The sequence below is a fragment of the Bubalus bubalis genome, chromosome 5, assembly GCF_019923935.1.
Source record: "Bubalus bubalis isolate 160015118507 breed Murrah chromosome 5, NDDB_SH_1, whole genome shotgun sequence".
In the NCBI taxonomy this organism is placed as follows: Eukaryota; Metazoa; Chordata; class Mammalia; order Artiodactyla; family Bovidae; genus Bubalus; species Bubalus bubalis.
Window position 1 is genome coordinate 104656518 of NC_059161.1, and position 15220 is coordinate 104671737.

Sequence of the window (15220 nt, forward strand, 5' to 3'; positions counted from 1 at the left end):
ATGACAGAAAAGGCACTGGATGATGACTTGCTATGGTACACAGGAAGGAGAGTGTTCAGATCCAAAATGTGATTCCCCATGGTGCTTCGTCAGCAAAGGTGACTTTTCACTAGAAATTGAACATTACCAGAAGGTTTGGGTGATAGATACTGTTTTCCTTTGGCCAGTGTACTAAAGTGGCTGTTTGCTCATCTGGCCACTTCCTAGCATCCACCTTCCCCTCAACATCAAATTTCCACCTTATCATCACCATCATGGCTTTTTGTTTTTTTAAATTACAGCCAACAAATATGGTAGATGTTTAGCAAATACTTCTTTTCTCCCCAAACTTTAGCCTTTTCATTTTGTATTGGGGTATAGCCGATTAACAATGTTTGGGTAGTTTCAAGTGAACAGTGAAGGGACTCAGCCATACATATATATATATCTATTCTCCCCGAAAACTCTCCCCCATCCAGACTGGCATATAACATTGAGTAGAGTTCCCTGTGCTATACAGTAGGCCCTTGCTGGTTATCCATTTTAAACATAGCAGTGTGGCAAACACTTCTAGTCCTGTACAAAAATCCCAAGGAATTACTCATTTCCGTCTCCAGGTACCAGCACCTTTGCCCTTTTCACTGTCCTGTGCAACCTCCCCCATATAGTACATCTGGGGCAGTATCTATTCCAGGGACGATATATTCCATGTGAAGCTTGGGAATCAGACATGACATTTCTGAGCAGCCCTAAGCAGAGCCAAAGAAAAGGAATCATCTGTCTGCTTAGTATTAACAGTTGCTAATTACATACTATGTGCCTCTGAGTACCACCTGGCAAAACCCCCTGTGTGATGCAGTCTCTTACCTATGCAATTATCATTATTTGGGCAGACCACATTCCAAACAATCAAGACAGAGACTGTCTAGTTACTCCAGTAACCAGGCTTTCTCATCCTTGGCACACAGTTAGAACCAATTTCCCAGTAATGGTCAATAAAATGTGCTACAGGCAATGCATGACACTTCCAGGATTAGCCCTTAAAGCTATCCAGGGAGATTATGACAAAAGTCTAATCATAGTAGAAGCTATTAATCTACCTCTCTCAGAATGTCATAGTTCAAGGTCATAAAATAAAACACTTAGTTGAATAACGCAACTAAGATATTACACAAAGGTTTATCTGTGTACACACAAACTACACATCCTTTTAAGATGTTTCCCCTCAGAAAATAAAAGTAGTGAGTACGTACAGGTGCCAGAAAAGATTTTCACTCTCATTATCTTACAGCACATATTATACATCTTTAATTAACCATAAAAACCAGAAGTCATCCATTAAGTACTTCTTCATTTAATCACTTGGAAGCTTTTAAATATTCCTCTAACTTAGATCAAAAAGAGGGAGTTAAACTGAAATTTAAGAACTATAGAAAAGAACTGAAAATGAAAACAGTATATAGCAGTATCCATGGGCTGTACTCAAACTGACACTCATAGGAAAATATAAAGTCTTCAGTGATTTTACCAGTAAACAGAAAATACTGAAAACAAATGAGCTAAACATCGAAGGAGCCAGTAAAAATACCAAAGTGGTTGAAAAAGAGGCAAGAAAAAATCAATGAATTTAAAGTGAAAAAAATAGCAGACCTCAATTAAACTTAAGAACTGTTTCATTAAAAAGGTCAATAAATTACACAATCCATGATGAGCTTCTCCAAGAAGGAAATATATATATTTCATATTACAAGTTAATGAAGAAATAACCACAAATATAAAAATTTTATTAAGTAAAGGAATATAATGTCCAACTATTTGCCCAAAAGAGGGAGATCTCAAAATATATGATTTCAACAAAATGTAAATTGGTCCACAGAAGAGTCTAAAATTAATTAAATAGAACAATACCATAAAAGAGATGAGAAATGAACATTTTCAGTAATAAAAGATTTCCCAGCCTCCCCAAACACAAATTATCAGCCCACATTATTTTCAGGCAAATTCTATCAGAAACATTTATAAAAGAGGTATTGCCTATATATTTAAACCAGTCTAGAGCATAAAATTCAAAAAGCTTTGAATTAAATCACGTAGTCAGAAAAACCTACTGTATCTCACTTATGAGTTAAAAAGTATTTAATGAGTTTAAAGTGTTTAGAACAATGTCTAGCATTTATCAGCACTTAAATCATTACCATTTTATTATTATTATTAATATTGATGCAAAAATCTTAAACATTAGTAAATATAAATTTAAGGATTTCAGAAATAATTCAACTTTATGGACTCAATGTAATTAATGTTAATAAATGAAAGAAAAAAATAATTATTTCAAAAGGTACCCAGAGAGGGTGTTTAATAAAATGTTACAGCTGTTCATAATTTTTGGCCTTTTAAATTAAATGATGATTTTATGTGTGTGTATATATACAAAACACACACACATATATATACTATATATATACATATATATAAGCGAGATTGATTTAATAACATGTAACAGCCGTTCATGATCTTTTGACCTTCCAGTAAATCAGGAACAGAATTAAGTTTCCTTTACATGGTAATGTGTATGTATGTATATATGTATATATACATATGTAAGATAGATTAGAAACTATCAGACATTATACTAAACAGATAAGGAAAACATTAAGATAGTGTTGTCTGCTGCTTCTCTCTGACTTTAATGAGGACCTTTAATCTCAAGAGTCTAGCCAGTATCATAAAACAAGAAAAACGGATAGCTACTATAAATACTGGAATGAGAGAGACAAAACACATTATCATCAAGTTACAAAACAGTATATTTAAAATCAAGGAGGATCATCTGAAAAAAACAAAAACAAAATAATTTAAATGCCTAGTGCCTGTGTACTAAGTCACTTCAGTTGTGTCCAACTCTTTGCAGCCCTGTAGACTGTAGCCCGCCAGGCTCCTCTGCCCATAGGGATTCTCCAGGCAAGAATACAGGAGTGGGGTTGCCATGCCCTCCTCCAGGGCATCTTCCCAACCCAGGGATCAAACCTGGGTCTCCTGCACTGCAGGCAGATTCTTTGCCATCTGAGTAAGCCACCAGAGAAGCAAACACCTACTACATGATACATAATCAACAAATGTTAGCTAAAAAATAAATAACTATTCCACATAACTCACAGAGCCTAAAAGTCTAACACAAAAATCAGACCAAAGGCATTAAAAGAAAACTACAAATCATTCTTTCTCATGAATATAGATACAAAAATTAATATACTATCAAATCAAATCCAGGAACATATGAAAAGAACAATATCCCACATGACTAAGTGGGATTTATCCCACATATGCAATCTTGGTATAATGTCCAAAATCAACTAGTATAATATCCCACATCAATAGAATAGGATAAAACTACGTGATCATCTTGATAGATACAGAAAAGCACTTGAAAAAAGTTAATACTCTTTCATGATAGAAAACACTCCAACTAGAAATGGAAGAGAACTTCCTCAACCTGATAAAAGCATGTTAGGAACAAAAAGAAATTTCTTCAACCTGGTTAAAAGCATCTAAGAAAATCTACAACTAACATCACACTTCATAGTGAAAAATTGAACGCTTTCCTCCTTAAGATCAGAAACAAGACTATCTGTTCCTATCACTTCTAGTCAACATTGTACTGGAAGTTCTCCTCAGAGCAATTAATCAAGAAAATAAAAGACATTCAAATAAGACAGAAATAAAACTATTTGTAGATTATTTGATCTTTTAAGTAAAAATTTAAGAAATTCTTTAAAAAATTATTAGAATAAATCAGCAAAGCTGCAGGATACAAGATTAATATGCAAAGATCAATTTGAATTTCTATAAAGTAGCAATGAGCAGACATGAAATTAGTCATTACATTTACAATGGCATCAAAAAGAATATTTAATAACCATTTTTTTAAAAACATTAACAAAAGTAGTGCAAAACTTATACTCTGAAACTACAAAACACTGTTGGAAAAAAATAACCACCACCTAAATAAATGGAAAGACATTTTATATCTGTGGATCAGTTGACTTAATATTGTTCAGATGGCAATACCCCCCCACACTGATCTATAGATTCAGTGCAATCCCTTTCAAAGTCCAGCTGATATTGTTGCAGAAATTGAAAAGCTGGTCATAATACTCATATGGAAATTCAAGAGAACTGAAATAGCCAAAACAATCTTGAAAAGGAAAAAACAAAGTTGCGGGACTCACATTTATCGATTTCAAAACTTAACACAAAGCCAAATAATCCAAACAGTCCTGGCATAAGAACAGACATATATACCAATGGAATAGAATTTGAGACTCCAGAAATAAACCATCATATTTATGTGCAATTGATCCTCAACAAGGTTACCAAGAAAATTCATTGGTCTTCAACACATGGCGCAGGGACAACTGGCTATCCACATACAAAACAATTGGACCACTACCTCACACCACAGAGAAAACGGGCTCAAAATCTATCAAAGATCTAAGTATTAAGCCTATAAAACTCTTTAAAGAAATCATATGCAGTAAATCTTCAGACTCAGGATTAGGCAATGGTTTCTTCAAAAAGAAGTACAAGCAACAAAAGAAAAACTGAACATCAGATTTAACAACTTTTTTGCCTCCAAGTATATCATGAAGAAAATGATAGAATCTACAGAATGGGGGGGGCGGGAATCTATAAATCATATGTAAAAAGGGACATATCTATAAAATAACTAATACAAAATCATGAAGACAAACAACCCAATTAGACATGACAAAGGCTCTGAATAGACAATTTCCCATAGAGGATATATAGCAGCCAATAAGTACCTGAAAAGATACTCAACATTCTCTGCCATCAGGAAAATCTAAATGTATAGCAAAGGGACCAATACTCAACAATTCTCAGTGGTTACCTAAATGGGAAGGAAATCCAAAAAAAAGGGGGATACATGTATATGTCCAGCTGATTTACTTTACATACACCAGAAACATAACATTGTAAAGTAACTGTACTCCAGTTAATAAAAAGTCACAGTGCAATATCACTTCACATCTACTAGGATGACTATATCAAAAAGAAAGATAATTAACAAGAATGTGGAGAAATTGGAACTCTCATACACTGCTAATAGAAATGTAAAATGGTGCAGGCACTTTGAAAGACAGTCTGACAATTCCACAAAACAGTTAAACATAGTGACTACTTGATTCAGCAAGTCTACTCCTGGTTAATACCAAGAGAATAAAAATATGTGTCAACGCAAAAATTTGTACAGGAAAGCTCATTGCAGCATTATTCATAATAGCCAAAAAGAGGAAACAACTCCAATGCCCCATCAATTGATGAATGGATAAATGAAAGGTGCATCCAAAAAACGCAATATTATTCTGCAATAAAATGAAATTAACTACTGGCCCACACTACCAACATGAAAGAACTTTGAAAATATTCTAATAAAAGAAGCCAGCTACAAAGGACCACATATTGTATGATGCCATTTATATAAAATGTCCAAATAGGCAAATCCATAGAGACAGAAGGCTATTGCCAAAGGCTGGGGGAATGATGAGGAGATGGTGGAGTGACAGCTAAGAGGTGTGAGATTTCTATGGGAGGTAATGAAAACCAGATCTTTATTACCTAACGCCAAGTGCATTACAGATTCAGAGTTAATCCTTTATAGTAATACTTCCCCTTGATGAGACTAAACAAACATGCAGGAAGGCACCATAGAATTAAGTGGAGGGGAATGTTTTATATTTCCTCATTTATTTTGTTTGAGTCAAGACCTGAGGTTTTCCTATTACAATGAAAAATGGTCATATGATTTCCATTCAGTGATCCTCAGGTTCTATTAGAAACCTGCCAGGAAAGTAAGAAAAGGTAGGCTCAGATGACTCTACATGACAACACCAAAATGGTTTTCAAAACCTTTCTTAAAATAAGATATGGATTTTTTTAGATTCCAAAAGAGAAACCCGTAAAATAGTGTTTCAAGATTTAGGATTAGACAAAGACAGGAAATATATTTTTTAAGAGTTGTGCACTTAACACACACTCTCTTTTTCCATGCTTACCACCACCCTGCAAAGTAGATGATTATCCCCATTTACAGACAAGGAAATTGAGGTTCCAAGACATTCCATGGCAGGTATGGCAAAGCTAAAAGTCAAACTCCAGGCTCCACGACATCTAACTCTGGAGCTCTCCTGTATCGGCTGCCATTCCACTCCTCACCTGCTTTGGGAAGCTCTCTGGTTCCACTGAGAAGCATTTGAAGACACCGTACATTCTGCTTCTGGACATTTATATGGTCCTCAAGCGGAGAAGGCCCTCACACCCAACCTCTAAGCCAGTGTGGCAAGGACATGACCTTCTCATGTCTGTGAAGCTGAGACTGGCTTGACATCTCCACCCTTGGGCAATAAGAAACCTGCGCTTTCTCCCAATCTACAGAACACAGGGACTCTAACCATACCTGTTCACCAATACATATGCCAGCTTGCTTTCTGCAGGCTGACCCAGAAACAGCCAGCTCACTGTACTGCTGGCAGCATCCTCACTGAAGGCTCAGGGTCCATCACATCCCTCTGAGGCTGAGGACAAATTTAACCAGTGAAAAGAGACAGAACAGTTGATCCTCACCTCTGCTGGAAATGTGCATGAAAAGACCCTCCACTCGAGCCAAACTGGTCTATTCTCTGCTCTTTTCTCTTCACAAAAAAAAAAAAAAAAGAATTCTGTTTTCTTAATTTCTCCACTGTGAGACTGCCCACACTGTTCTCCCTACTTCGGTACCCTTCCCTTTCCCTTGCCTGCAAAACTCAACCTGTTTCAGGAGCCTCCCCTCTAGGTCGTCTTCCTTAACTGCCAACTTAATATACTGAATTCACTGAACCTAACACCTTTCCATTATTTTTGGCCTCAGTGGGCCTATCTAGGTTGATATATCAAAAAGTAGTATAAGGAAGGTTTACTGAACTCTGGTTCCCCAGTATAGACTCTGACATGAGAATGTAAGAGCAAATGATCTATTAAAGAAGTGCTTCCCAGAGAGGGAAGGAGTACAACAGGAAGTCGCAGCCTCAGCCTGTTTGTGGTAGCTCTGGGGAATGAATGAAGCCTCAGAGCCTAACTGGTCTCCAGGCATCTAAGGCCAAGGGACTAGGCTTCCATACTCCACACTCATGAGTCAATCATTGACTTCAGGCTGCCTGGGGAGGAAGTAAACTCCCAGACACTTCCACTCTGAGTCCAATAGGATAAAGAGGCTACAGAAGCTGATGTCCAGTGCTCTGAGGCAAGTTGTTAGGTGCTAACCTTTGGAAACAGAGTCCATCAAAGCCAGGTGAAGGGCACACCGAACCTACACAAGAGATCTGAGGGGGTTGGGGAGGGTGGCACCGTGTCTGCTGCGAGGTCAAGGTAGGGCCGGCTTCATGGGCAGGTGTCCACTATATCTGCACAGGATTCTGCCCTCAGAAGGGCCTCATGCTTCTGGTTTAATAGTCTGCAGTCACTATCTTGAAATTCTTAGTAATTCTACCTTTGACTGCATTTCCTAAGTGAGGTCCAGGGGGACAGTGGAGCACACCCTGGGAAGGCTCTGTTCATGTGCAGCCCTGCCTCCCACCACCTGCCACCTCCCTGAGACCACTTCTCAGCCACTGGCTTGGCTGCTCCCTGGTGCCCAGGGCCCACCTGCCCTTCCCACACCCCCTGCCCAGTAACTCTTGCTACCCTCTGCCTGGGCAGTGACTGTTACATGGGCTTAGGGATTCCAGTGTTCCCCCACCACTCTCCATTAGGGGAGGAGGGGGCACAGAATCAGTTTGGGGAAGCCACATAATTTTGAAATTAGCTACACACTGCCTTTTAACTCCAATGGAATACTTTTCTATTAATAGCTCTTTTTTATTCCTTAGTTTTTTGTGTGGTCATGCCCTGCTTCCCACACCAAACTCTTAGATATTGTTTCTTTCATTTCCCCACAGAAAGTTGCATAGCACCTAGAACAGAGGAGGTGCTTTGTAAGTATTTTCAGAGGATTAATATAAAGCTGGTATTACATTAAAACTGGCAGGGAGGTTCCAATCCAAGATGGTGACTTAAGGTCCTGAACACACCTCCCCCAGTGGACACACTGAGTCTACAGCTACCAATGGAACAATTACCTCTGGAGAAAACCTAAAGACTGGCTAGGGATGTGGGCAAATGAGAATTAAAAAAAAACTACACTGAAGTAGATAGGAGAGGGTGGGACATAATCTCACCGTAAACCCCACCCTCATTCAGAGACCCACAGTCAGGAGGAATTCAAAACCTAGAACTTCTTTTTAAGGGGCAAAGAGTTTGAACTTCACAACAGGGACCCCAGTTCTTAAGACCTACACCTAAGAGACAAGCCTCCCACAACACCTAGCTTTGAAAACCAAAGGGATTCCAGTTCCCAGGACCCTCAAGGCTATAATAATATGAGAAAGAGCTCACCCACCCACCTGGGTGGGGGCGGGGCGGGCCAGGTCAAAGGCAGCTCATTTGCTTACAGTAAAGCATCGGCTTGAGGGGAAGGCATCTAATCTAACAGACATATCCAGGGCCCTGCCTTAACACTCTCCAGTAGGAAGACAGGCAGCCACACCATCTTGGAGTTCTGCGTCTGTGAACTCCAGGCGGGTCAGCATAAAGAGAACTTTTGCACTATCCAGTGCCCTGGGTTTGTTTGTTGACTTGTTTTTGTTTTTGTTTTTTTTTACAGCCATCACCCAAGGGACACCTTTCATTGCTTAACCATGGAGCCAAGCTCCTGGATCCCATGGAACAGTAATAGTCAAAGAGATAGTGCTTGGCAGGTTACCACTTCCAGGGCACTGCATATACAGCAGACTGAAACATACCCCCAGTCTTTTTGAGAAAGAGGCCTACTTGCCTGTCCAGGGGCTCTGGTCTGGGGAACAAGCTTCTGGTTTGGCACACTTATGGGGGCCAAGAGAGGGGGGCTCTCAGGGAACAGAGGCTTGTGGACACACTCTTTCTCCCCTCTCCTGCTTTGCTCCATCTTACCAGTACATCCCAGAGAGGCCCTTATACCTTGTCTTAGATTATCTAATTACTTCGAATTCCCTAACAGAGGGACCTTTCAAAATGAAAACCCTTATACGGCTTCCCATTATCTACAGGGTCTTTAATCCAAGTTTTGTGACATGGCATCAAAGCTTTGAAAGGATCCGACTTTCTGTCTGCTTCTGTAACACCACCCATCGCTGACTACCCCACACATCTCACCCCTTCCCCACACACACTTACCTGTAAACCGCTTACCTGTTCCATCCTCAAATCATGACAACCTCTTTCTGGAATGCTTTTCTTCCTATTCTGTACTCCCTCCTATACAGCCTGCCAAATATCAACTCACTTGATTTCCTTATCAACCATCATCCTTTCTTGGCTTAAGACAAAACTTAGTAGAACTGACAGCAACTACTTTTATCCCCGAAACACAAGTTTCCAGCACTTCTTCACGACATTCATTTGTCCACCTTCCCTACTAACTTCTGTGATGTGATCCTTAGAATAAAAATTCTATACTATTCATCTTAATATTCCCAGTGTCAAGCACAGTTCCTATAAAATAAACACAATGAAGGCCTATTGGAGGTTGCTGGTAAATATAACCACTTAACTTGGTGACCTAAACCGGATGGATAGAATGTGGTTTTATATGAGCGAAGTCTATCAGGAGATACAAAATAGGTGAGAAAGACACTCGCGAGTGGTCCTCGGAGAGCAAACAAGAAAGCCACTTCACCCAAAGTAAATTCTTAATGCAAATTAAGTCCACAAACGTGTTCAACAGCCACAAGGTTTCATCCAGCCAAACATTTTCCTGGAGTTGCACCCTTTACATTTTGTGTAGTGCATGAATTCCAGGTAGATCTTGAGAAGTAGACTGTGCTTTCTTACCTGTGTTCCAGTTCTCGAATGGACAGGATCACTCCTGACGTGGATGGCTTCTGCTGCACAGTGGCTAGAAAGGTGAACTCACTCTTATTCCGGAACAGCTGAATTAATTTCTCACTCACATGAGGGGCTGCGTGGATCTCTCTTTCTGCATCTAAGGGGTCAAGGAGGAGGAGAAGGGGAAGGTAAGAAGAAATACAGATGGGAAAAGAGGAGAGGGAATATGAGAGGGAAAAGGAGGAAAGACACACAGTTAAAAATGCCTTGCCCAGAGGATCCAGGTTCCTTTCCCCTTTGCCCTTCTTGTCAATAGTTTCCATTTTCAGCTGCCACCCACCACTCCACATGGCTGCCTGCACTCAAGGCAAAGCCTGGAAATGCTGTCCCGGCCATCATGCCTACTTGTCACTTTGACAAGTCCACAATTGGCCAGTCAGTGATTTTTCTGACAGCGATTTTGATGGGACATGGAGCAATTTGGCCTGCTGCAGACAGATTAGGTTGCTGAAAATAGGGTAAGAGGCAGTCAGATCAATGGGGTTCAAAATTCAGAAAATCCTGAGTCTAATAGGATCCAGTGCCACTCAGCAGGCTCTCATTTCCCTTTTCCCGTGGCCTCAGCTTCTATCTCTCCACACACATCTAGGGAAATATGTCCTCGCTTTATGACCAGGAGAGATTTACTAGAGCAAATAATGCCAGACAACTGTGCTTTTGCTAAAAGAATAAATACAAGGCATGCTCAGGATCCATCAGCGTGCCTGGAATTTCTGTACACATCCAGTAGATGACTGTCCTCATGAAATATTTATTAAAGTTGAGGCCAATTCAGCAGGTCTAGAGGTGTGTGAGTTCGGCGAATCCTGCTCCTAGACAGGAATCCCTCTTTCTGCAACATCCGCATAATGAGAGAGATCCCTCATGGTTTCATACTCAGACTCACCCTTGTCAAGATAAAACTGGGTGTCACACCACTATTTTACACTATACTTTCTGGAACCAGGAAGTGGGCACCAAGGGACTGGAATTAGAGAAAAAGTATTCAGAGGATTGGTGGACTTCTCTCATGACCTGCCAATGTCCTCTGCAAGCAATAGGGTGATACGTATGGTAACTCTTGGTTATTTCTCTAGGACTGCCTGAGGAGCCCTTAAAAAACATATTATAGAACTGCATTATGTACAATAGCCAAGATACAGGAAACAACCCAAGTGTCCATCAACATACGAATGGGTAAAGAAGCTGTGGTATACATATAATGGAATCCTACTCAGCCATAATAATAGAATGAAATACTGCCATTTGCAGAAACATGAATGGACCTGGGCATTATGCTAAGTAAAATAATCCAGACTGAGAAAAGACAAATACTATATGATATCACATGTGTGGAATCTAAAAACTACAATAATCTAGTGAACATAACAAAGAAAGGAGCAGACTCACAGATGGGGAATCAACTAGTGGTCACCAGAGGAGAGAGGGGAGGGGGAGTGACCATATGCGGTGGGGGAGGGGAGGCATAAACTGTGCGGTGTAATACAGGCTCGAGAATGTACTGTGCAACACGAGAATATACCCACAATTCTCTGGGAACTGTAAATGGAAAGCAACCTTTCAAAAATTGCATGAAGAGTTTTTAAAAAGAAAAGAAAAGCATAGAACTACAAAGGCCATGTCACCCAAGCAATATCACAGACTCGTATTAGGACCTTGAACCACCTCATTCTAAAGAGTGGTTTTTAAACAAAAAGAAATCCTCAAATTTTTGACCTTGGGCCTCAGTCTTCTCAACTGCAAAATGAGGGGGATGGACTAGGTGATTCCTCACAGTCCCCCGCCGGCTACATCGCCTATAATCCTACACATTGCCATTTCAAGTTTGCAGCACAGAAAAGAATACGGTCTTCCAGATGTAGGAGTCTAGGCTACAGATGGTGGGAAGTGAGAAATTAATTATTTCCTGCCATGTCAGTAAACAAAGCGTGCACAGCCAACAGCAATTGCGGCCACCACAGAAGGTGAGCCTGTGAGCCCTTCGGAAGGTGAACCGGAAGCAGGTGAGCAGGAGAGGGAACTCAGGAAGGGAAGAATCTCTGCTATTAATAGCAGCCATCTGACTACAGCCACTCCCCACAGTTTCCCCTGAGGAAACTCGAGATGTGAAAACAGGATACTGGCCCACAGATACGTGAGGTGCCTAGGAATGATTTCAGGGAGCCCAGACACTTGCATCTTTCCATACATAGAAAAGCACTAAATTCCTTAACTTGGGTTACCTGGTTTTAATTTAAAATAATCTTTTGACTTCAAACTTCCTACCTTTTGTTGCAAAATTTCTACATAACCTGGCCCCTCTCCTCGCCTTCTTGGAGCAGTTCTCTCAGGGTTAATTGAGGTGCTGCCTCCCAGGCTTAAGTCCTAAAAATTTCCAGTGAATAAAGCATAATAAGTTTGAGTAAGCTCTGGGAGCTTGTGATGGACAGGGAAGCCTGGCGTACCGCAGTCCATGGGGTCTCAAAGAGTCAGATACGACTGAGCGACTGAACTGAAACTCAACTCAACTTTTAGGTTGTGACTAATCTTTTTACGTCCACAGAAGTAAGATTGGTCCTCTACTAAGGAATGGCCCAACCCAAGAACACTCTACCCACAGAAAACCGACCTGAGTGTCATTTGTTTTCCTGCCTAAAGAAAGGCCTTCCCTACTTTACTACTAAGTGGTATGCTGTCAGGCTTCTGCCAAGGGCTGACATAAGAGTCACGTAGGGAATGCTTCTATGCCTTTTACAAAATTCTAGCGAAAGACTATCCATTGTTGCTGTTATTCAGCTGCTAAGTTATGTCAGACTCTTTGTGACCCCATGGACTGCGGTATGGACTTCACTATCTCCCGGAATTCGCTCAAACTCACGTCCATTGTGTCAGTGATGCCATCCAACCATTGCATCCTCTGTCGTCCCCTTCTCCTCCTGCCCTCAATCTTTCCCAGCATCAGGGTCTTTTCCAATGAGTCAACTCTACACATCAGGTGGCCAATGTACCAGATCTTCAGCATCAGTCCTTCCAATGAACATTCAGGATTGATTTCCTTTAGGATTGATGATTTGAAAGCATCATTTCTTCAGCGCTCAGCATTCTTTATGGTCCAACTCTCACATCCATACATAACTAGTGGAAAAACCATAGCTTTCACTAGACAGACCTTTGTCAGCAAAGTGATGTCTCTGCTTTTTAATACACTGTCTAGGTTGGTCATAGCTTTCCTTCTAAGGAGTAAGAGACTTTTAATTTCATGGCTACAGTCACCATCTGCAGTGATTCTGGAGCCCAAGAAAATAAAATCTGTCACTGTTTCCACTTTTTCACCATCTATTTGCCATGAAGTGATAGGACTTTCCATAAAGACTTTCTATAAAGATATTCAAAACTTATTAAATGTATGGACAAATCACTGCAAACTAGAGACCATTAGCCAATGTTTGTTAATGTTATTTTTATTATTATTACTGCTGGGCAAAGAGCCTTGCAATCAGTTTCACTTAGAATTTAGTGCCAGGTAAAAAGTCTTGGTTGAGATTAACATCTAGATTTATTTTTTTCCTTTTTGCTACTTCCTTCTTTACTCATCAGTTAGGATTCAACTGATTGGTGGTGGCTGCCTAGAGAGCTCGTAGAGGATTCTGAACCTAGGCCCAGTGTAAAAAGAGCCATGATTAATCAGCAGGCTGACTGGGGGAATGATGAATATCAGACCAGTTATGGGTGTCCTCACCTCTCCATTTTCCCTGAGAGATATGATCAAATCTGACGGCCAATGATCCAAAAATTTTATATTTGCAACCCTAACCTCTCCTTTAAGTAACAGACTCATATATCCAATGGCCTCCTGACGATCTCCATGTGCACATCGAATATCATTTCAAGTTGTATCCACCACTGAGCTCTTTTTCTCTCCAATGACCCTCTACTATCTCCTAGAGTTCCCAGTCTCGGCAAATGGAACCACCCACTTCCTAAGGTCAAAAAACTAGCAATTGTCCTTGATTTTTTTCTTTTTCTCCACCCTCCATATTCAATCCAAGAACGTATCATGAGGGCTCTGGCTGCTAGCATCTGTTTATTTCTTCCTGGCCCCACTCTTAAACTTTTGTTCAAGCTGCCATCATCTCTCCAATAGCATCCTCAAGGTCTCCACGCTGCCTTCCCTCCTCTGTCGCCCACACAGCAGCCCAAGTGCCCTTCTTAAAGCAGAAGTCAGGGTCCCTTCCATCTGCTGCATAAAATCTTCCAGTGGCTTCCCATTGCTCAGGGTAACATCAGGCTCCTCAGCATGGCCTGCACGGCCACACACAAATTAACTCTTGCCTACCTCTCCCTTGTCCAGCTCTCACTGCATAGACAACCTCTTGGCCACTCCCTCCAATGAAACCCCCATTAATGTCTTATCCGCCACTTTGGTGATTTCCCCACCTATCATGTACTGTGATCAATTATTTCCTTGTATCACTTATCATAACCTTGTTCCATGTTTCTTACTTTACTTCCCTTCTTTCCTCCCTTGACTGTAAGCATCAGGAGTGCAGACATACTTATTTATTCCCTGTTGCATCCACAGTTCTTAGTGGCTGGCAGGAAACAGGCATTCAATCAAGATTATTGAATTAATTTGCTAATGTACTTTCCATGGTGTATCTGCATAGTTGCTAAGTCAGATCTGACTCTTTGTGACCCCATGGACTGTAGCCTGCCCCGCTCCCCTGTCCATTGGATTCTCCAGGCAAGAACACTGGAGAGGGTTGCCAGTTTCTCCTCCAGGGGATCATCCTGACGCAGGATCCAACCCGCATCTCCTGCATTGGCGGCAGGCAGGTTCTTTATCAGTGAGCCACAAGTGAAGCCCCTAAATCTGAGTTTGTTCCCATTTTGCATGTGTGTTCATTTGTATTGTTTTTAAATTGCCCATAAGTGAGATCATACAGTATCAAACAAGTCTCTTCTCCACTCTTGGCTGCCCTAAACCCAGAGCAATGATGTGCATGGAGGTGGTGGGAACAGAGCATCACCAGACAGACAATGGGGTCATTCACAGCAAAGCCAGAAATGTTGCTTTCCTGTTATATTTATGGAAACATAAATTTCTGTCAATTTTCCATTTATGTCATTTATATTGTTTGCATCATTACTTCAAGTAACCACAAATATTACAGTCAGAAAATAGCATGATACCTTCGGACAACTAGCAGACAAATGAGTACTTCTTAAGTGACTATCAAATTAAAAT

The 15220-nt window shown here is 40.7% G+C and overlaps 1 protein-coding gene across 6 annotated transcripts in view; it reads right to left on the reverse strand.

Annotated features, from left to right (window-relative positions):
• NELL1 (neural EGFL like 1) overlaps positions 1 to 15220 on the reverse strand; it is a 1046196-nt gene that overhangs the window by 913154 nt on the left and 117822 nt on the right. For all 6 annotated transcript variants that reach the window (XM_044943466.2, XM_044943468.2, XM_025286290.3 and 3 more), the window contains one exon: positions 9940 to 10090. In XM_044943466.2, the coding sequence (XP_044799401.2) occupies positions 9940 to 10090 (151 nt within the window). The remainder of the gene's footprint in view (positions 1 to 9939; positions 10091 to 15220) is intronic.